Source organism: Euprymna scolopes, chromosome 2 (genome assembly GCF_053919585.1).
Source record: "Euprymna scolopes isolate OS-2025 chromosome 2, ASM5391958v1, whole genome shotgun sequence".
In the NCBI taxonomy this organism is placed as follows: Eukaryota; Metazoa; Mollusca; class Cephalopoda; order Sepiida; family Sepiolidae; genus Euprymna; species Euprymna scolopes.
In genome coordinates this window covers 111551153-111575121 of record NC_136483.1, presented here as the reverse complement: position 1 = coordinate 111575121, position 23969 = coordinate 111551153, and the positions used below count along the sequence as shown (strand labels likewise).

Sequence of the window (23969 nt, the reverse complement as noted above, 5' to 3'; positions counted from 1 at the left end):
GTACATCAAGTCTGTTGCCAAGGTCGCTGGAAAGATGGTGGGATCCTTCTACCGCTCCAGAAGATATCTCACTACTGATGCAATTCTCTATCTATATAAAAGCCAAGTACATCCAAGGATGGAATACTGCTGCCATATCTGGGCAGGAGCTGCTAAAAACAGCCTATCCTGCCTTGACAGAGTACAAAATAGACTTTGTGGCTTAGTGGGGGATGCCCTCTTCTCTACCCTGCAACCTCTCTCCCACAGAAGAGACGTTGCGAGCCTATCTTTGTTTTATCCTTATTTTCATGGCAGGTGCTCGTCTGAACTCCAATCTCTGCTCCCCCCCTCGCCAATCCCTCATGAAAAACACCCGTCTAGCTGAATCCACTGTGAAAAATTTTCCCCACTCTTTATCTGTGCCTAAATCAAAACGTAGATTCCATGAACAAAGCTTCTTTCTTAGAACTGCACGCCTGTGGAACTCTGTTCCGTTTGCCTGCTTCCTACCTTACTACAACTTGGATGTGTTCAAGTCCAACGTTAACAAATTCCTAATGAACCGCCCTCTTAAGTAAACACTTCAGTAAATTTCCACACTAACGTACTGTACTTGCAATAACCCTTATCCCTGAGTGGCTTCCAGGCCTTGATAAGTGGTGACCACCGTGTAAAAAAAAAATATATATATATATGTTAGTCTATTTATCTATCTTTTTAAATATATTTTAGTTTATCTATATGTTTTTGTCTATCTTTGATCTATGTAAATATATTTTAGTCTATCTATCTATCTATCTATCTATCTATCTATCTATCTATCTATCTATCTATCTATCTACACACATACACACGCGCACACACCCATATACAATTAAATGATAATTATTCTTTTATGCCCAAGTGTTTCATGCTTACGCAATCATCTATTTAGGATGAAAATTCCAGCCGGTTGGGAGATTCGAACCCAGCTAGGAAGCCACCTTTAAGCAGATACTGTCAAGAATTGTATAAGTCAACTGAATTAAAGGAATAAATTATAAGATGGTCAACATCATGAATTTTGGAATATAACTTTTTGTCATTTATTCTCTATATTGCTCTGTAATATATCCTGTGAAGTCTGCTGAAATTATTGGATCGTTAACACGACTCCGGTAGTCGAAACATGAGTAACCACGTTGATTAAAAATTGTAATATATATATATATATATATATATATATATATATATATATATATATATATATATATATATTTATATATATATATATATATATATATATATAAATTATATATATAAGAGCAAATATATATATATATATATATATATATATATATATATATATTACAATGATATATATAAGAGCAAATAGTTAATAAAACATGTTAAAAAACACTTTGAAAAAGAGTTAAAAACATATTTAATCTGAAAAGGAAACACTTAATAAATGGATAGTCCTTAATCCGCAGAGTTTCGAAGAAATACTTTCCTTCTCATCAGAGGGTAGGAATTAGCAAAATGCGGGATCGGATTTTGCATACAAAAGTATTTGATGAAACTGCAAATAAGTCAAAGATCTTACTTGATAACAAAAAGTGAAGCAGAGGGAAAATAGTGAAGAAAAATATGATTTCACGTGAATGGAGGGAAAATGGTGAAGAAAAATATGATTTCACGTGAATGGATATATATATACATATATATATATACATTCACGTGAATGGATATATATATATATATATATATATATATATATATATATATGTATATATACATATATATATATCCATTCACGTGAATGGATATATATATATATATATATATATATATATATATATATATATATATATATCCATTCACGTGAAATCATCTTTTATATATGAAGGAAAAGATGATTTCACGTGAATTGATATATATATATATATATATATATATATATATATATATATATATATATATATATATATATATATATATATATCCATATGAAGAAAAAGATGATTTCACGTGAATGGATATATATATATATATATCCATTCACGTGAATGGATATATATATATATATATATATATATATATATATATATATATATCTATGAGATATATATATATATATATATATATATATATATATATATATATATATATATCCATTCACGTGAAATCATCTTTTTCTTCATTTGCTTTATTAACTAATAATATTACATTTTGCCATTTCTTTATTTTTTTTAGTTGTCTATGGGATCACCACTGGATTCGGTAACTTTGCACGGACATTAATCCCTCCAGACCAACTAGTGTAAGTAAATAAACATTAATCAAATGATAATATATTGGGTAATGTGTAGACACAGCGGTCTAGAAAGAAAATGTCTGCCGAGTTAAAATTTTATGCAAAACCTGAAAGTGAAAGAAATCCTTACTCCGTAAATAAATTTATGAAAATAATTGTTCATAAGGAAAGTTTGCTTTGCTTAATAAGAAAATTTTGTCGTTTTAAACAACGATATTCACAGATTACATGATACAAAATGTATTTATTAATAAATAAGAAATTATGTATCCCCACAATATAATAAATACTACAGCAAAAATTAAACTCAATGGTTAACATATTATGTCAATTAGAGCTTTCATATTTTCATGATTTTCCTCATAAGCATATTATAAAAAATTGTAAAGTTTTATTCCGATACGATCGTGATAATAAAATATGAATAGATATGAATAAAGAGTGTTCAATTCCGAAGGATGATTATAAAATATCAATTACGACATTTTGTAAATATTTCTAAATATTTGAAATTTTACATAAAGAGTATTCAGAGATAGGGCAAGCTTTTTCATCGGTTTGGGTCGAAAATTTTTAGTTACCAATATATAAATGTATGTATGTATGTCTGTTTGCATGTCTGCCTTAAACTTTCAATAAAGGCGACGGATTTTACCAAGATCAATATCGTTTTAAAGTTGGACCTTTCATACGATAAATTTCGAAAAATTGGCTAAAAACATTAATATATTCACATTAAACTGGGCAATTTTCTACAGGAGGAGGGGTTACTTTTTTCGCGGATAATTTTTTTATGTCATCCTCTCCTTTCGATTGTCTAGCCTTAATTTAAACCTACGTCACTTCCGGTTTGCGGTGGTCGTAACAGCATAGACGTCGGGTTTTTCCCCGTTCTTTTCCTCCTTTGCAGTACGGGTTCGAGCCTTCCTTCCTACTACTTTTTTTTTTTTTTTTGCTCAACATACATATCCAAACACCCGGGCAACGCCGGGCTGAAATGCAAGTATATATATAAAAGTGAACGTATGTGTGTGTGTGTGTGTGTGTGTGTGTACATTTCTATACGCAATAACTCAATTTTTAGTCTACAGATTCGAAATTTTATATACAGGGTACTGAGATTTGGGAAAATCGATGTGATTGGTTTTCGGCCAGAAATTTCACTGTTAAGGGGTCAAAGTTCAACGTTTGACCTTTGAGAACTCTACCAAGCTCCTACGACAATTTTTGGTCTACACACTTGAAATTTTAAGGTTCGTTGGACATGGATCTAACTTAATAACTTGATTTGAGCCCAAAACAATAAATATTAAGGGGTCATAATAGGGGTCAAAGTTAAAAAAATTGACCCTTTTTTTTTTTGCTCAGTATACATCTCCAAACAACCGGTCAACGCCGGGCACTTATGCTAGTATATCTATAAAAGTGAACATGTCTGTGTATCTGTGTGTGAGTGTGTGTGTGTGTGTGTGTGTGTCTTTGTCTTTGTACATTTCCCTAAGCAATAACTCTGTCTGTCAATTTTTAGCCTACAGACTCGAAATTTGATATACAGTTTACTGAGATTTGGGAAAATCTGTGATCAGTTTTCGGCCAGAAATTTGGCGATTAAGGGGTCAAAGTTCAACGATTTGACCTTTGAGAACTCTACCTAACTCCTCCGATAATTTTGGCTCTACACACTTGAAATTTTAGATATAGGTTCCTTGGACATGGATCTAACTTAATAACTCAATTTGAGCCCAAAACAATAAATTTTAAGGGTCATAATAGGGGTCAAAGTTAAAAAAATTGAGCGTTTTTTTTTTTGCTGCTCAGCATACACCTCCAAACACCCGGGCAACGCCAGGCTGAAATTTTAGTATATCTATGAAAGTGAACGTGTCTGCGTGTCTGTCTGTGTGTCTGTGTGTCAGTATTTGTACATCTTCCTATGCAATAATTTTGACAATTTTAAGTCTACAGACTCAAACTTTGATATACAGCATACTGAGATTTAGGAAAATCTTTGTGATCTATTTTCGGCCAGAAATTTGGCTGTTTGCATTTCGGGATTTTTTTTCCTTCTCTTGATCGACTTTTTTTTTATTTTATTACACTCCGAACTCTGTTCACTTTTTTTCCCCTCTGCTTATATTACACTTCGTGATTTTTTAATCGACTGATGTCTTATTTATTTATTTATTTTTTTAACATTCAATTATGCTTCATTTATTTCTCGTTATATATATATATATATATATATATATATATATATATATATATATATATATATATATATATATATATATATATGGTAAACTCCATTGAAAGCGGTCGGTGGTTCTATGAGAAAATAAAGCTGTGTACGCATTATAAATGTTTCTTTTCTGTGTCTTACGTTATTCATTAGTACATTAGGGGTCATTTTGAGTTAAAAGTTTATTTACTGCACTCATCTGGACTAGAGAAAATCATGATTTAAATGTGTCGGATATATACTCGCGAGTCAAAACAAGGAAAAGAATATGCTGTTGTCAATTGTATTTTGTATTCCATCTTTGATGATTGGATGATCTCATTTGCATAAAATAGGCATTGGAGGTGACAGTGTAAGTATAAGTGGAGATACAAGCGAATTGTAATCTGGATCATTCTGTTTTACTGTTTCCTTTTTTTGTGTTATGCAGGGAATTGCAGGAAAACCTTATCCGGTCACACGCTGCTGGTAAGTCATCTTAATTCTCTCTTGAGAATTATCACACACACACACACACACACACACACACACACACACACACACACACACACACGCGCACGCACGCACGCACGCACGCACGCACGCACAGGCGCGCACGCGCGAGCGCGGCTGAAACGTCGTGAGAACACTAATAACACAATAGGATTAGAAAATGATCTCCAGTCAGTCTGTAGTGGATTGGGAACGAAAAGAATGATAACTTTTAACGCTAATAAGACTAAGCTTTTTTTGCTGTAGCAATTACAAGAAACTTTTTCAACTACTGATTGCATGACTAATAACTAGGGCTATGATAAGAGAATATTCTTTTCATTATTTTGACTCTCGAGTATACATCAGTTAATATCTTATATGTTTTTAGCTCGAGTGATGTGGTTCTCGATTGATTAACTGTGTCTAACCGTGTCGGATATATACGCGAGAGTCAAAACAATGATAAGAATATTCTCTCATCATAGCCCTACTAATAACACTCTATATTAGAGCTCATCGTTCAAACTACCCGATTAACATTCGCAGGCAACATGAATTAGAACAAATAGATTGAGGACATTGCCAAGGCTGCCGCAATGAAGATGGGACCCCTCTACTAGAAAACTCTTCACACCTGCTAGTATCTTTATTTTTTATCCTATGCATGGAGTATTGTTGCCACATATGGACTGGTGCATCTCCCCTCTTGAACAACGTCCCAGAAAAGAGTCTCAAATCTATTAGGTCTCACACCATCAACCAAACTCCAACTCCTATCACCACAATTTTGTATTCCTATGACCGTTTTATAAGTACTTTAATGGAATGTGTTCTAGCAATTGTGCTCCTAAATGTAAATATCCCTGAAAAACCTGACACGCAGCAAAATCTCACCTCTTCACTATAGAAGTCCCTAGATACCGGAAAGTTTCTTCCTTCGAAATGAAAGACTTTGGAATTACTTCTCCCCTCTTTCCTGCTTCTCTCACTGTACCAACATGTAGAAATTTTTATTTGATATGAACAGACGTCTCCCTGCTCACCGTTTTTCATAATGCCCCTGTAGACATGGTCCCAAATGGTAGCCCCTTAATCCAAGTGGTATTTTTTAAAATCCAAGATAAGGACAATGGTCTGAATGATACGAATAATACAAATCATCTATCCTCATCTAAAAAATTTCGAAACAATATACAAGAATAATGGCACTTTTTATGTCTAATATTTTGAAGGTGTTGGAAAATCTTTGACCCCAAACAGAATCCGGATGTTGTTGGCGTTACGCATCAATATTTTAGCCAAGGGAAACAGTGGCATTTCTTTGAAAACACTTAATCAGTATATCGACGCTTTCAACAGTAAGTATTTACAAACCCTTTTAATACAAAGAATCTTAATATTTGTCTATTTTCTTAAACTGACATGTAATCTTTGTACGTATTAAAAACTGAATGAAAAATGTAACTTTAGTTTCAAACTAGAATAATAAAGAACATTTTTTTAATATACTAAACTATGTAACCCGTTAAAGACGGGCAAAAAATAATCAGTTGACTTAGAATGGGCGCTTTATGCCAAATTGATGGTTGAATATGATTAAGTTTGTTCTTAGTTTTGCATTAAATACAAATCCCATAATTCCCTAATCGTGCCTCGAACGAATACCATGATGCTTAGTTTGCTGTACCTTATTACAACTAAGATCTACGCAAATTTTCACCCAGATCAGCCCAGTAGTTTCCGAGAAAGTGGAACAAACAAACAGCTTAAGATAAATATAATATAAATAGAATTTTTATCGTATTAATATTACAATAGAAAAATGCAAGCATGAAAAGTAATATGGTTAAGCTTGAACATGGAAAAGTAAAGTACTAGTTGTTAAAGCTGGAAAAGAAAAAGACAATATATTCTAGTAAAAAATATAATAAATTTATAACTTACAATATTGCAGCATTAAGAATTGATTATATAATGTTATAAATAGAACGTTTTACTTTTCCATGTTTAAGCTTAACCATATTACTTTTCATGCTCGCATTTTTCTATTGTAATCCTTGATTTTTCCAGGCTTCCAAAAAATTCACTTGTTCTTTGTTTAATTTCAGTCTTATTTTTTTGCCCCCATAAACATAACATACACATATGTAATAACAATGTACAGCACTCGTCTGCTTTCAATAAAATCCCCCAATTATCTCCCTTTCATTCTCTCTGTTTCATTTGTTACTTTTATTTTCACGACAGCAGTGAATTAGTAGAAACAATAGTCGCTGAAGCGACGTGGTTGCTATGGAAACCAGTCGTAAAAAGCGTCGCTCACCTCCTTACGTTTTTTTTTTTTTTAATAATTTTGAACTCCAGTAAATTCATCACAACTTTCGTTTTACTGAACGAAAATTGAAAATTTGTTTTTCACAATATAGCTGAGAAGGTGATCTATAAACTGTAATAATTGTTTGAAATTTGGTCAAAAAATGAGTGATCGGTGAAGCTTAAAGCAGTTCTAAATGACTAAAACTGCCTCTTTACTATATATTAAAACACAACAGTGTTTGAATGATAGAATTTTCAGCCCATTAAAAACGGGAAAAAGTTATAGCCTGTTAACTTGGAATACCAAACTTTAAGAGTAAATGTTATATTGAGGTGACTAATCCTTATCAATCCTAATTAATTCCCACCTGTTCATTCAACGGTTACCATAATACTTAGTTCGCTGCACCTTATAATAGTAAAGCTGCGTACAAATTTCAGCCAGTAGCTTCTGAGAAAAAAATGAAATGGACAGACAGACAGACTAAGGGAAATACAGTGTGGGACGATAAAAGTGTCGCCCTAAAGAAAACAATACTACAGTTTTATTTTAAAACTTTTATTGAAATAAATCAATTCAGGTAATTTTATTATGTATCTATTCAATGTAGCCGTCTTCATCCTCAATCACCGACTCTATACGGGCCCAATACTGGGAGCATACCTTTTCCACAAGCGCCAGCGGAAGCTCAATGAATACTCGGCGGATGCTGCGATCAGGCTGGCTTTGATATTGTGGGAGGTAATGTCCTGGACGTATGATCAAACGAAGTAGTCCAGCAGGTTCAGGTTGGGGAAGAAGGGGTAGTAAGATAAGGGTAAAAGGTCGTAGCACACCTTCTGAAGTCAAGCCTTGGTCGGCAGCGAGTTCTTCTGCTACACCCATGCTCTACCAGCGGCCTCTTGATTGCACCAGAGAATCACTACACTCCAGCATATCCAGGTACATTTTGATGTTGATTTTCAAGGCGGCTTCGAAGATGTGAGGTGGCGTGGTGTGGCCCTCACTTGAAATTACACCAAAGACAATCTAGCAATGCATTTTGGTGCTGGCAATGGTCCTGTTGTCATAACTTGGATCGGTAGAGAACATGAGTTGTTCAGTGGCGCATCTCCGATCTCGCTCGTTGAACATTATATCACTTTCAGGCATGATAGAAGGCGTCTATCGCACTTGGAATCTGCATACAATTGGTCAATTAGTAGATGGTCTACAAAAAAAAAAAAAAAAAAAGAAAACCGGTTTTCATCAAACGGAAATGGAGTCATGTCTGTTTTTCTAGGGTAACAATTTTATCGTTCCACCCCATATAAATTTCAAGTGTTTAGACCAAAAATTGGCGGAGGAGTTTGGTAGAGCTTAAGCACCTTTCAAGCATTTGATAGATAGATAAAGGTATGCAGAATATGATAAAGGCTCTGAGTAATTCGCAGTTGTATTTTTCACAATTTTGTATTTTGTAATTATTATTTCCAACTAGAAATAAAATAGGTTTAAGGCTTCCAAAATTCGTGCAGCAGTGGTTAAATTACTTGAAAAAAGACATCAATTGTATAAGTGATATTCCCCTGAAGGTTGAATGTTTAATTTTCAGTGTGGACGACATGATAAATACAAGTGCAGATATCTTACGACCCCTATCCAATCATGGCTGACGGAACATGTTACTCATGTAAAGTAAATAAAGGGTTCTGTTCGAAAATCCGTCCAAATTACCGAGTTTAAAAGAAACGTTCCCTAATTCGACAAGACACACCTGAAGAAGGTCGAAGCTTACATCGACCAAAACGTTGTGTGAAGAACACTCAAGATTAGAAGAGTAGTACAAAGAATCCAAATATAGTTATTGAACTATATTTATTATTGATATACATACTGAAGTTTTTTTTATGTACTTTTGGATTTGCTTTATAAATCTACTTTGATTAATTTTGATATGGCTTAAAGCATCAAGATGGCCTTATTCAATTGTCTAAACATTTTATTTTGATCACTACCTTTATTAATCATTCTTATTAATAAACCAAAACCCAAAGGTATAAAGCAAAATCAATCTTAAAATAACATGAGCTATTCTCAGAAGCAAATTTCCGGCGAAAAACCGATTAAAAAGCTTGCCCTATGTCTGAATACACTTTGTGCAAAATTTCAAATGTTTAGACCAAAAATTGGCTGAATAATTTGGTAGAGACCACATAGGTCAAATTTTTCTTTAACCTTGACCCTAATTTTTACTTCTTAACATTCAATGTTTTGGGCTCAAATCAAATTAAATAGTTTGATCAATGTTCAAGTAACCTACATCTAAAATTCAAAGTGTTTAGACCAAAAATTGGCAGAGAAGTTTGGTAGAGTTTTCAAAGGACAAATCGTTGAACTTTGACCCCTTGACAGCCAAATTCCTAGCTGATAATCGACCAAAAAGATTTTCCCAAATCTCAATACCCCTTATGTGAAATCTCGAGTCTGTAGACTGAAAATTGACAAAGTTATTTGGTAGGGAAATTTACATAGACAGACAGACATTTTCACTTTTATAGATATATAGATAAATATATATATTCAAGCAAACATTATTAAATGCAAAGAAGATAGTTTGCTTTTTTATTCTTTTTTATTTTTTCCAGTTTCCGTATAATCTTTTTTGATATCAAAATCGAAATTTTTTATCGACCTATATTTCAGTCGACTTCTCATTGACTTTCATTTAACTTCCCATCACCTAACGCGGTTTAATGTATATTTTGCTTTTCACTTAATTTCCATTTTCGCCCCTTGTCACTTCCTCAACACCTAAAGCTGATTCGTGGACGAATTGAAGGCGCTTGTGACAGTAACAATTATGAACCTTCATTAATATTTTCGATTTTGATATAAAAAAAATTATACGGAAAATCGAAAAAATTAAAAAAAAAAAAAAAGAATCATAAAGCAAAGTATCTCCGTTGCATTTAATAATATTTGCTCGAATGAAAAAATGCTGCCTAAATATACCAATTTCAAATATATATATACTGGCTGTACATAACAATTTTAAGATTAAAATAAAAAGCAAAAATGTCCACCATGGTGCAAAATGCAATTTATTTTGCAATTAATCTATTTTGAAATTTCAAATGAAATTCCCTCTATGAGAATACTGTGTATGATTGGTTATGATTTCCAATGATGAACTGAATCGTGAATTTTTGGTCTAATTTCTCCATCAGAAAGCTGCTTACCCTGGATTCCAGAAAAAGGAACCGTGGGCGCTAGCGGTGATTTGGCTCCCTTAGCCCACTTGGCTCTAGGCATGATGGGAGAAGGGAAAATGTGGAGCCCAAAAAGTGGATGGTCCGATGCAAAATACGTAAGTTTTATAGATTTTCTTTTGGTTTCTTTTAGATTTCTTCATTGCATTTTTATGAGAAAATTAATCATTGTCTTTGTGTTTACTTTAAGGTCTTGGAGTCGAATAGTCTCACACCAGTAAAGCTCGGCCCCAAAGAAGTAAGTCCCTTTATAATTTCAACTTTACTGAAGCGTTTAAAGGAATTTAAATATAACATTCACTGATAATGGGGATTTTGTGCCTGTCTGTACTCATGCTGTTATTACTATAGGCGGTTATAGGCGATTATAATGGCAAGAGCTCGTATCTTTCACCCTTCATGTGTAATTTCCGAAAATAATTGCCAAAGAATAAGAAAAATGGATTAGTTTGAAAGTCAAATTCTTAAAGCCGATTATCATATGCTTGCATGTAAAAGCTACAATAAGACTAATATGATGTTGATGCAGTTAAAGATTATCTGTATTATTAAATTTATGACTATATTTACGATTATACTTATGATTATATTTATGGCTAGCATTTCAGCCCGGCGTTGCCTAGGTGTTTGGAGGTGTATATTGAGCAAAAAAAAAAAAAAGTGGTTTTATGGCATTTCAACCCTTTTCATGTTATTTAATGCCAAATCCAGTGATTTTGAAGAAAATGTTTTTAATAGAATATATTTGTTTATTTTTTCAAGTCAGTTTCTATTTAACCCATAGTTGGGACCCTAACAGGTACTACCACTCCGGACCTGGGAGCAATGGAAATTAAAGGGTAGCTCCACACTCCCCAGAGCCCGCAAACTGGGGCCTCACCATCGGATATAGTTTAAGGTCATATCCAGGACCTCCCATTAATGAGCAATTCATGTTTAACTTTTTCAAAGCAACTAACCTGCAATTTCGGATGGATGAACACCTGAGTGTAATACCGACTGGAGCCGAGCGGCAACTTTCAACTGACCTTTGTGAGGACGAGCTTCGTGAATGGCTGTAAATTGAAATTAAAAAAAATAGTTACTACAAAAACAATAAACATATTCTTTTGTTCATTGCTTCAAGTTACCTGGTGATGATGCATTGTATCATCTCGTTTGGCTAACAAATAGATACAATATAAATATCAACAAACACATGCGTATTTAAGTAGACAATGTGTTAGAATATGTTTAACTTATGCAAAAGTATATAATTTGTAAACATTGTGAACCAAAACCAAACTCTGGTATTATTTGTATTATTCGGGCTATGTTCACATCTTGAGTGTTATTCGCACAATGTTTCAGTCGACGTAACTTCCAACCTTCTTCAGGTGTATTTTGTCGAATTCGGGAATCTTTCTGTCAAACTCGAGAATCTGCATAGAATTTCGAATGAACATTTGCATAATAAATGAAGTACTTGGTAAAATTCAGTTCTAAGTGACCCTCTACTATCAGTTGAAACTTTAATCCTTAGCGCAGGCTACATTCAAAATACCATTGCGATTTACTTAGGACTTCTACCAGGTCATGGCTGACGGAACGAGAGCATGCTACCCCTGTAGATTAATTAAAGAGCTCTGTTCAAAATTCCACGCCGATTCCTAATTTTGACAGAAAGATACCAAACAAAAATACACCTGAGTTCGATAAAATACAAATAATACGTGTGACCTTTAAACGTGGTCTTACACGACCTTGAACCTATGATCGCGGCCCAGTTATGATCTTCACCCTGGGTCGATGCCCAATTATGACTATCCTAGTCACCGGGTAATTAATTATGTCGACTGGGCAACCAGGTCTGCCAACTGTTGGTACGTCGCGTCACCCAGTGAGTCCTCGTCAAGGCGTTGGAGGACTCTTCTCGGTTGCACGGTCCTCAAGGCCTGTTCTTCTTGATCGTCTAGTTGGTCGTCCTGTTGACTGGGTGTTCGTTGACGGGAACGGGGTCACAAGTGGCAAGTAAAAGAATTAAGATTACATGAACAACAGCACATCAGCAAACAAACTCCGGAGGTTGGTTGATATATAATGTATTTAGGAAATTCATAAATGATTATCTACAGACATATGTACAATTGAAGATTAAATGGAAGCAAGCAATTAGATTTGTGAATGAGCTTCTTGTTGTTGAAATACTCGGTCGGAGTCGCGGACCGTTGTAATTATCGTTAAGGTGTTCTGGCTGGTCTCTTCCTAGGTCCTCTGAATTCTATTAAGTTGCAAATTGAGTTCTCTGGCGACCAGCGAGAGGGAGAGAGAAGTTGAGTGGCTGCAGTCCTCTACCGAGACCTTATCTCTGTCTCTCCAGAGATCTCTCTCTGCCGAATCTTTCTGCTCCCTCGTCTCTCTGCCGAATCTGATTAAATCGAGTTTTACAGATCTTATATAGTAAAACCCTTGAATAATGACGACGCCTACGTTCGTCTTCGACCAATCAAATTGATGGATAAACAATCCACCTGATTCCTTCTCATTGGTCAATTTGGCCTGGGGCAGGTATTATTTTTCCGCCCCCAATTTCCAAAATCAAATTGACTCCTCCCCAACTTGTCTGATCCCGCCTTCTTTATAAAGGTTTTTTTTCCATCAACTGATAATCAGACGAAATATTATTGTTTAGCTTGTAATAGATCACCAGCTTTCATCTATTTAAAAATATCCGTTTGATATTCTTTCCCCTTTGAATTTAATTGTTCTGTCAACATCCCGACAAAATATGTTATGGAAAACCGAAAAATCTCTTGATCTAAATTTCAAATGGCTTTATCATAGTCACCGAATCATTCAATATTTGATTCGAAAAAAACATTCTTTGAAGCCGACAATTGCGTGTGTTAAATTTTAACTCCAAAGAATCTATTTATCTTTTTGTTTTGATCTTGTCACAAATATATTTTGTGAGGCCAACAACTACGTGTGTGTGTGTGTGTGTGTGTGTGTGTGTGTGTGTGTGTCTCAGATCAAAAACGATCCGACATTTCAAAGCTCTGATTCGGAATTTGTCACCGTCGCTCGACTTGAAACAAAACGTATGTTTTTTTGAAGTTGTCATTTTGTCACTTTTGGCTAAAGCATTTATTATTGTTTTAAGTGATCTGTCGCTTTGAAGTTTAGCGGCGATTACTATTTTTATCCCCCCCGACCGTATGGTATCTCAACAACAAGATTTTGATACATAAAAATATTAACTAAAAAAAATTATTATTTTCTTTTTTGGTACCGGTGTTCGCCCGGGATTGATTATCACATTTAACAAAAACGTCACATCGACCCTACTGATCTGATGTGGCCCCTCTTTGGTGTTACAATCGCCCCCCCCCATGGGGCGACGCACTCAACAGGAGGACGACGCCCCATGTCTTTAACACCCAAAGAGATTCTCCCAACTAATAATACAATTATGGCCTACTCTGAAAGCGAGAATTAATTGCAGAATTACATGCAAAACAAACAACAAAAAATTCATGTCATGCAGAAGTGGAAAGTTCATAGTTTCGGATAAATGGCTACTGCCTTAACTCAGTGTGTTCAATAACACAGTTCGTGGTGGTGGTTTCATAAGCACAAAGTTCGTTTGTAAAATAATAAAAAAAATTAGTAAAAAAAAAATGTTTTTTTTTCTTTTTGGGGTATTAAGCATGCAAGTAAGTCCTACATTTGGAATCACTAAATAATGTTAAAAATATTCAGTAGGTTCAACTTCTTGACATAAGGGTGGAGTTGGTCGAAGTTCCTCATTGCTCGTCTGTAGCTTCGCCAGGTTAATGCGGACCCCTTGGTGATTCCTGACCAGGGCTGCTCCCTTTTGAACAAACACACTGATTTACCCATCTCTTCACACCACACACTGTTACACCATCATCCTTACACTCTTCAGACCTTCCACCGTTACTCCCATCTACAAACCTACACTTGATACCGTCGGTGTCTTTTTCGGAGTTATCTAAGCTCTATCCTATAGAGTATTACTCTCGTAACCTTTCTCTTTTAGTTCGTGGGTCGTGGGGTTCAAGTCGTGCACTGCGGACCGTTAGACAACAGCCTTCAATTACTCGAGGATGTTTGTGGCGTCAACCCTAGAATGCGCATGCATATCCGTGGTATTTTGGGGAGCCACACCCTGCGTCCCCTTAGATTGTATAGTCAGCCTTTATGACTGATATACCTCCCGGCTTCCCTGCCGAATTTTTAACACTTCCTCCTGCAGGTGTGCAAAACGCCCAATAAGGGTGCTTAAGTGTCACTCTATTTTCATTTTAAGTATGGAGAGACCGCTCCATTTACATAGGCTAATGTCTTCTGCCCGTTTTCCACGGCTCTCAATCTTTGTTGGATGCTTTCGACATTTTCCTCAGCGACCACACCAAACAGAGCTCCCCGGGCCCTACCTATGATAGGTATTACCGCCCGTCTATGTCGACCTCCAAGGCTACTTATTCTTCCTAGATAATTTCGGTGACTCATCCACCCGCGTTTTAAGTACCGTACTTCCTCTTTAGGTTACCGTATTCTACCAGATTGATATGTTTAACATTAAAGTCAAGGGCGATTTCGGTAACTTCTTTTCTTTTCCCCTACCACTTCTCCATCACATTAACTCGCCCCCAACTCTATTCCCTACACTGGCTTCGTGATACGTCTTTGAGGAAGCTCCGTCTCACACAGATGCCCGAACATCATGGAGTCCGACGCCGGAACGCCCCATCCATCGGCAGCGACCTAGCCAGACAGGGCCCTTGCCCAGCCACGCCGCCTCACTGACAAACGCAAACGATCCAACCCCGAACAACCCCCGATGCCGATCGCCTTCCTCGTAGTTGCACCACTAGCCAAGGGGCACCCCCCTCATCCTTAGGGGTTTACTTCACCCAACCTAGCCCTTCTCTTGGCGGTTGCTCCCCTTAGTTTCTCCTTCAGGGGCAACTCATCTGTGAGCGACTTCGGCCAGCCAGCCTCCTTTGGCGCCGTCAATCTGCTGGGTTGGTCTTCTACGCCTTCATCTTGAACCGGGGTGTCCAGGGGGTCAGACGTCAATCCGTCTATCCCCATTTCCCCTTCCAGGCCGTTCATCCTTACTGTCTTGTTAGCCTGGTTGGTCAGCAGGAGGACTATACCCCGGTTATTGCCTACCACGGCCTCATTGACCACCACCTCGGGACCAACTTCATCTTCTCCGGAAAAGGGGCCTATCTGATAACATTCGCCCCTTTTTCGTCCCTCCTTAGTGATCCACCCCTTACTGGCCACTACCGTCCGGGGTGGCAACACTACATCTTCCTGGAGGACAACAGGAAGAGCCTCTGGGAGGTCAATTCCTCCCAAGGGAATCTTCACCTCTCCGACCCACAGAGTTGGCGGGTCGAAACTTATCGTCGCCCCTGCTGTTTCAACCAGTCTCCCCCCAAGATCAGATCTCCACACAGGTCAGGGGCCACGTATACCTTTAGGTGACCCCGACTCGGTCCCAACTTGTATGGGAGGGTGGTCATTCCTTCCAAGCGCAATTTCTTTTTATCCGCTTGGGTTAGCTGCAGGTCGACGGGATGCAGAGGGCGCCTGCCCGTCAGACGTCGATACGCCCCCAAGCTGATTAGGGACACAGAGGCGCCTGTGTCCACCAGGGCCAACACCTTCAGACCCCCAATCAGCATCTCACAGGTGAGGTTACCAACTTCTTTCAACAGATGGCAAACCTTGACCCTTTTCCGGTCCTGCCACCCGTAGTGTGGGGAGGTCGGGTGCGAAAGCTGCGGTCCAGGTCTTTGTCCTGTTTTTATCATAGTCTGCACCCTAGTCGACCGCCCACGTTCCGACCTGCCTTTCTTGTTTCTCGTATGGGCTACCCCACCATTGGGGCACCCTCTTTTAAAGTGGCCCGCCTGTTCGCATCTCCAACATCTCTGCTTCGGGCAACTCCGGGCCACATGACCAGCAGTGCCACACTTCCAACACCCAAAGGGTCTTGTTCTCACGGAGGTCGCCTGCCCTTTTATTCTTTCAGCGACCCCTTTTGCGTTTTCCGCCTGATTCGTCCTTATCGCATAGGAGTTCCCTATCCTAGCGGCCTTTAAGCCCATATCTCTGTTTCCCGATGCCGGACACCATCTGGCTTCCTGGCCAACTTCCCTACCTTGGGTGCCATTGGGTTCCCCTGACCAGGGCGGCGCCCCCCATTTAGTTGGACATTCTTTCGCTAGGTGCCCCCCAGAGTGGCAAGTATAGCACCTTAGTTCACCTCTTCCGGGAGTCGGGCGACAGTGCCCAAGTCGGGACTTCCAGGCTTCTGGTTTTGGCCTGGCTTCTCTCTCCCAACTTTCCTCAGTCAGGTTCAGGTTTGGGCCGAGATGGGACTTGTCGGGTCCACCTGGGTGAGGGCCCCCCCTCTTTGAGGTTGGGCCGACGCGCCCGAATCTCTTGACAGGGTGGCGCGTACTCTAGTCCACACCTTCTCACTTGCTTGGGCCAAGTCCCGGGCATACCCCAACTTGAGAGGATTCCCTTTAAGGACATCTGCCCTCACGTCCACGTCAATGATAGCCTCCCTGAACACATCGGCCAGCATAGCCTGTATGGCTCCACTTTCCCTCACAGTGCTTTCCGGAAACGCCCTCATTGATAACCCCAACACCCTCTCGGCCAGTTCTACCATCTCCTCACCCGCCTTCTGTCTGAGTCTGAGCAACTCCCTCATCGCCTCGATGGTCGTTCTTTCACTGGAGTACTCGTTCTCCAGTTGACGACGGAGTACGGGCCAGGTAAGGGCGGCATTTTCAGACATCCTCCGCCCTATAAATCTCGAGACTGGCACTTCAGCCGCCTCATAGGCCAACAGAACAGTCTCTGCATCCTGCAAGCCATATACAAGCTGCTTTTTATGTATAGACTGCAGCCATTCGGCCAGGTTCCCCAGATGTCCTCTGAAGGGACGAATTTGAAGGTTTCCCAGCAAAGCCCGGAAATTCTCCGTCACCCTTGGAGACCCTGGCCTCTCTTCCTCCGTCAACCAGGTGCTATCTATCCGCTCCTGGATTCTATCTAACCACTCCATTGCGGATGTTTCCAGCGACTCCGCCCTAGTCTCCGTTGCCACCCTCTCTACTCCCCCTAAAGCCTCACTCTTCCTCTCGCCCGTTTCAGACATTCTTTGTTTTTAAAATTATTGCCTCCAGGCGCCCCCAAACCACTGCGAGAAAAACCCAAGTCAAAAAATCACAAGAAAAATAAGAGGGTCTCACCTATATCCCGCTTCGCTTCAGGTTCAGAGGGTCGAGTTCCCGTAGTTCGAGGTCTGTAGATATATGCTCAAGAAGTTTCTAATGTTCAATGTCGTAGTTTGCGATTTTTTTTTCAAGACGTTGTGCCGTGGTAGTTTTTGGTATTGATTGGTTCTCTCCTCCTAAGATGCTGTGTGGTCGTAGTTTTTTTTTCTGGGTTGATTCACTCCTTCAATTTCGATGACTTGTGTCGTAGTTTATGATTTCCTCTCCTTAACAGACGTTGTGCCGTGGTTTTTTCTTCTGATCCTTCTCTCCAGTTGATGTGCCGTAGAACCTTTCAGGGTCAAGATCCTGGTCACGGCACCAGATGTGACCTTTAAACGTGGTCTTACACGACCTTGAACCTATGATCGCGGCCCAATTATGATCTTCACCCTGGGTCGATGCCCAATTATGACTATCCTAGTCACCGGGTAATTAATTATGTCGACTGGGCAACCAGGTCTGCCAACTGTTGGTACGTTGCGTCACCCAGTGAGTCCTTGTCAAGGCGTTGGAGGACTCTTCTCGGTTGCACGGTCCTCAAGGCCTGTTCTTCTTGATCGTCTAGTTGGTCGTCCTGTTGACTGGGTGTTCATTGACGGGAACGGGGTCACAAGTGGCAAGTAAAAGAATTAAGATTACATGAACAACAGCACATCAGCAAACAAACTCCGGAGGTTGGTTGATATATAATGTATTTAGGAAATTCATAAATGATTATCTACAGACATATGTACAATTGAAGATTAAATGGAAGCAAGCAATTAGATTTGTGAATGAGCTTCTTGTTGTTGAAATACTCGGTCGGAGTCGCGGACCGTTGTAATTATCGTTAAGGTGTTCTGGCTGGTCTCTTCTTAGGTCCTCTGAATTCTATTAAGTTGCAAATTGAGCTCTCTGGCGACCAGCGAGGGGGAGAGAGAAGTTGAGTGGCTGCAGTCCTCTACCGAGACCTTATCTCTGTCTCTCCAGAGATCTCTCTCTGCCGAATCTTTCTGCTCCCTCGTCTCTCTGCCGAATCTGATTAAATCGAGTTTTACAGATCTTATATAGTAAAACCTTTGAATAATGACGACGCCTACGTTCGTCTTCGACCAATCAAATTGATGGATCCACCTGATTCCTTCTCATTGGTCAATTTGGCCTGGGGCAGGTATTATTTTTCCGCCCCCAATTTCCAAAATCAAATTGACTCCTCCCCAACTTGTCTGATCCCGCCTTCTTTATAAAGGTTTTTTTCCATCAACTGATAATCAGACGAAATATTATTGTTTAGCTTGTAATAGATCACCAGCTTTCATCTATTTAAAAATATCCGTTTGATATTCTTTCCCCTTTGAATTTAATTGTTCTGTCAACATCCCGACAAAATATGTTATGGAAAACCGAAAAATCTCTTGATCTAAATTTCAAATGGCTTTATCATAGTCACCGAATCATTCAATATTTGATTCGAAAAAAACATTCTTTGAAGCCGACAATTGCGTGTGTTAAATTTTAACTCCAAAGAATCTATTTATCTTTTTGTTTTGATCTTGTCACAAATATATTTTGTGAGGCCAACAACTACGTGTGTGTGTGTGTGTGTGTGTGTGTGTGTGTGTCTCAGATCAAAAACGATCCGACATTTCAAAGCTCTGATTCGGAATTTGTCACCGTCGCTCGACTTGAAACAAAACGTATGTTTTTTTGAAGTTGTCATTCTGTCCCTTTTGGCTAAAGCATTTATTATTGTTTTAAGTGATCTGTCGCTTTGAAGTTTAGCGGCGATTACTATTTTTATCCCCCGACCGTATGGTATCTCAACAACAAGATTTTGATACATAAAAATATTAACTAAAAAAATTATTATTTTTTTGTTTTTTTTGTAACCGGTGTTCGCCCGGGATTGATTATCACATTTAACAAAAACGTCACATCGACCCTACTGATCTGATGTGGCCCCTCTTTGGTGTTACATACGAATTATCAATCCTCATCTCCAAAATTCAGAAACGTAAAACCTAACTCTATTTTATATAAAAATTTTGTAATTAAATTTACTCAGAAGACTAGTTGCCATGTTTAAAAAATAATACTAATACTTGAGCCAGCTAATGCTAGTGCTTGCTTGAATACATATTGAATTGCCTCCTTTAGTGTTACATGCAAAAGAGTAGCTAGCTATAGAATATGCACTAACATAGCTGAGTGTCCTCCAAACTTTACGATCTTGGACTAAGGTGTTTGTTTTATGTAAATATTCGTTGTGTACACAGTATCTTTTCTTTTGTTTACTTTTCAAATCGACTTTCCTGTATTATGATCTCAATGCATATTTTAAATAGCTCCGTACTGGAACGTTTAACATGACCAAACAATCTGAAGACTTTACATTTAATAATTTAATGTCAGCGAGTTTTTGCAACTCTGCAATACTGATCAGATAGTTTATAATCAGTCACGAAGCACATGATGTAGCTTTGGGAACGTTTCTACTTTATGACAGCGTTTTACGAGCCAGTTGACACATTCAATTCCGCATAAAACTATAGGAAGGACATGTGTGTTAAAGATTAGTTTCATGCAATGTGTGTAAAAAGGAGCAGGAGCACTTGAGAAAATTTAGATTATATATATATATATATATATATATATATATATATATATATATATATATATATATATATACTAGCATGGGTGTCCGGCCTTGCCCGGGTGTTTGGAAGTATACGCTGAGCAAAACCAAAAATAAACGGTCAATTTTTATAAAATTTGACCCCTATTATGACCCCTGAACATATATTGTTTGGGGCTCAAATCAAGTTATTAAGTTAGATCCATATCCAAATGAGAAATGTACACACACAGCAGACACACAGACAGACACACAGACACGTTCACTTTTATAGATATATAGATAGATTACACTTATGATTGTAATTTTGATTACACTTATAATTACTCTTATGATGAAACTTCGACATTTTAAGTCAAATTCTTAAAGCCAATTAAGTAAACTTATGATTATATGGAAAATCGAAATGTTAGTGTGTTTTAAACATTTTCAACTACTGTGGAATTTCTACGGGTTCTTTCTATATATATTTATATTTGCGTATATTTCTTTAGTGTTACAGTTCATAGTTTAATTTAATATAAATGTAAATATGTTTTATTTAATAATGTTTTCAATAATATTATCTGTTTTTCTTTATTCGTCGGAATGATCAAGCTTGATGGCAAATGATCCAAATATTTGTTTCCATAAATTTCTTTTCTTTTTTAGTTTTTAAATTAATTTTTCGGTTTTCTCATGAGATGATCAAATGATGAAACTTATGATTATACTTATGATTACACTTAGAATCGAAATATTAATTTACCTGTCCGTACGTCCAGTGTCACAAAAAAAAACCATCATCATCGCAAACATTAATTAATGAAAACTGAATTACCTGCCTTTATAGTCGCTCTTTATAAGTTGAAAATCATTAAAACAATTTCCTCTTCAAAAATAATAAAAACACATGGCTTTCTGCTTACGGTTTTTAATTGACTATTTTATTTCATAATTTAAAAACGTCGTGTTGAGAGGAGACTAAGTTTTTTTTTTTTTTATTATACTTTCTTTTTAAATTAAAAAAATGTGCAAGTGAATTGACATCTGCTCCTTTATAATTTATATAAAAAATATTCAGAAAACAAAACAAAACAATGTGCTGTGTGTTGAATTTTCGTTGAAAAAAAAAAATCAAAATTTTTAAAATTAATTCGTTTTAGCTTTAAAATGTTAAAAAAAGGATTTGCTAAAAATTGTTTTTAATTCGCCGTTCTTTGTTTTGTTTTATTTTTTATTCATTTTATTTATAACCTGTTTTTAAAACTTTCAACTACTGTGGAATTTCCACACGTCCTGCTAGTAATACTTATGATTACACTTATGATTATATTTATGATTATACTTAAGGTCAGACTTCTTAACTGTTAAAGTTCATAATTTAATTGAATATAAATGTAAATATGTGTTACTAGCGGGAAAGAACGCCTGGCTTTGCCTGGGTTTTGTCCGGCTTTGCCTGGCTTTGCCTGGCTTTGCCTGGCTTTGCCTGGGCTAAGATACGCTTAACTCTGATATTTTAATTTGTCCAGATTCCGTATATATTATTATAGAGTCGTGATTTCAAAACTAAAAAAAGTATTGAAGTGTCATCAGCTAAAATAGAAACCGAACCTGCAACATTCAAAGCTGGTGACGTTACCTCTGTACCAACATGACACGCAGTTAAAGTGATTAAAAAGTACAAATGGACTAAGTACAAAATGTATGCTGATTTTTTCAATTTTGACGCATTTTTTTGACCCCCTTAAAAACAATTTTAATCGGCTAAAGACCCATGAAAGAACGGCATGTAAAAAAGCCAATCATTTGAGCCCCCTAGCGCCGCTCTGCGACTTTAGTTTCGGAGAAGATAGAGTTTGAAAATATGGAGACAGACATATAGCCGTTTATATATTTATATATTAGATTTAATAATGTTTTCAATAATGTTTTCTTATTTTCTTTATCCATCGGGATGATCAAGCTTGATGGCGAATGATCCAAGTATTTGTTTCCATTAATTCCTTTTCTTTTTTAGTTTTTAAATTAATTTGATTTTGGATTTTTCTTTCAGGGAATTGCACTCATAAATGGTGCACAGATGATCGCTGCGCTCGGGGTTGAGGGTAATGTTTTTAACTGTTATTTCTGCTATTTAATTAATTGACCTCTACTTTGTCAAAATATAAACAGTACCTTAGACAGACTCCTGTCTTTGTGGTAATCATCTTTTGTCCCTGTTAGATCCTTGCATCAAGTAGGTTTACGCCTTGTCTGGAGCGATTTCTATATGAAAAAAAAAATGCCATGAAAACATTTATCGGAAAATCAGAAAGTTACATTCTTGAATTTCTTCTTAAAACTCCTTTAGCTTACGCCTTATATTTAAGGTATTTTTTAGAATCTAAGTCATATAATAGATTTTTATGAGATTTATGAATAAAGATTCTAAACCTGAAGTTTAGTATCATTATATCTTCATTTTAATCTTTGTAAATACCATAAAATTGGTGCAAAACCGTTCTGTTCAGGGAAGAAATTTTACCTATACTAGGATGAGCATTCTATGCTTTTTATAAAAATTATCTCATGCCGGTCCGCACGATAGGGAGGTGAGAACTCAGTGATACAATGGTATATATATAGTTGAATAAGCATATTTTCCGACCCAACACACACACACACACACACACACACACACACACACACACACACATATATATGTGTGTGTGTGTGTGTGTGTGTGTGTGTGTGTGTGTGTGTGTGTGTGTATGTGCGGGTGTGTGTGTGTGTTGGGTCGGAAAATATGCTTATTCAACTATACAAGCGGTGTGGGGGGGGGGGCTTCGCCCAGGCGTAAGATACACTTGTATATGATATTTTAATTTGTCCAGATTTCGTATATATTATTATAGAGTTATGATTTAAAAAAAAAAAAGTATTTTGGTGCCATCAGCTAGAATCGAAACTGAAAGCAAAACTATAGCATTCAAAGCTAGTGACGTTAACACTGTACCAACGTGACACGCATATGAACTGAGTCAAAATTAAAAATAAACTAAAAAGAACGTACAAAATGTATAACGAGTTTTTTTTTTATTTTGACCCATTTTTCACCCCTTAAAAATTATTTTAACTGGCTAACGATCCATAAAGGGACGGTTCGTAAAAATCCAATCATTTGAGGCCGCTAGTGCCGCTCTGCGACTTTTAGTTTCGAAGGAGATAGAGTTTGAAAATATGGAGACAGACAGACAGACATATAGACTTTTATATATTAGATTTCACCCTTTAATTAACCAAATCCTTTAATTTATGAAGCTCAATGTAACTATAAAGCATATACAAATAAATGACAAAACGTCTATATTCCAAATTTCAAGATGTTGGCCATCATACAGTTTATTTATTTCAGCATGTTAAAATGTTCAATTCTTGACAGCACTTCGTAACGCAGAACCATTCATATAATTATTATGTCAATTGTTGAATTTTTTCCACCTTTACTCATAAGAAGAA

At 37.1% G+C, this 23969-nt stretch overlaps 1 protein-coding gene across 1 annotated transcript in view; it reads left to right on the top strand.

Annotated features, from left to right (window-relative positions):
• Nucleotides 1–23969, top strand: part of LOC145294204 (histidine ammonia-lyase-like) — an 85864-nt gene that overhangs the window by 24117 nt on the left and 37778 nt on the right. Inside the window, exons 6-11 of the mRNA XM_080141316.1 lie at nt 2218–2284; nt 4948–4985; nt 6224–6349; nt 10518–10657; nt 10750–10797; nt 22525–22576. Of these exons, the coding sequence (XP_079997442.1) occupies nt 2218–2284; nt 4948–4985; nt 6224–6349; nt 10518–10657; nt 10750–10797; nt 22525–22576 (471 nt within the window). The remainder of the gene's footprint in view (nt 1–2217; nt 2285–4947; nt 4986–6223; nt 6350–10517; nt 10658–10749; nt 10798–22524; nt 22577–23969) is intronic.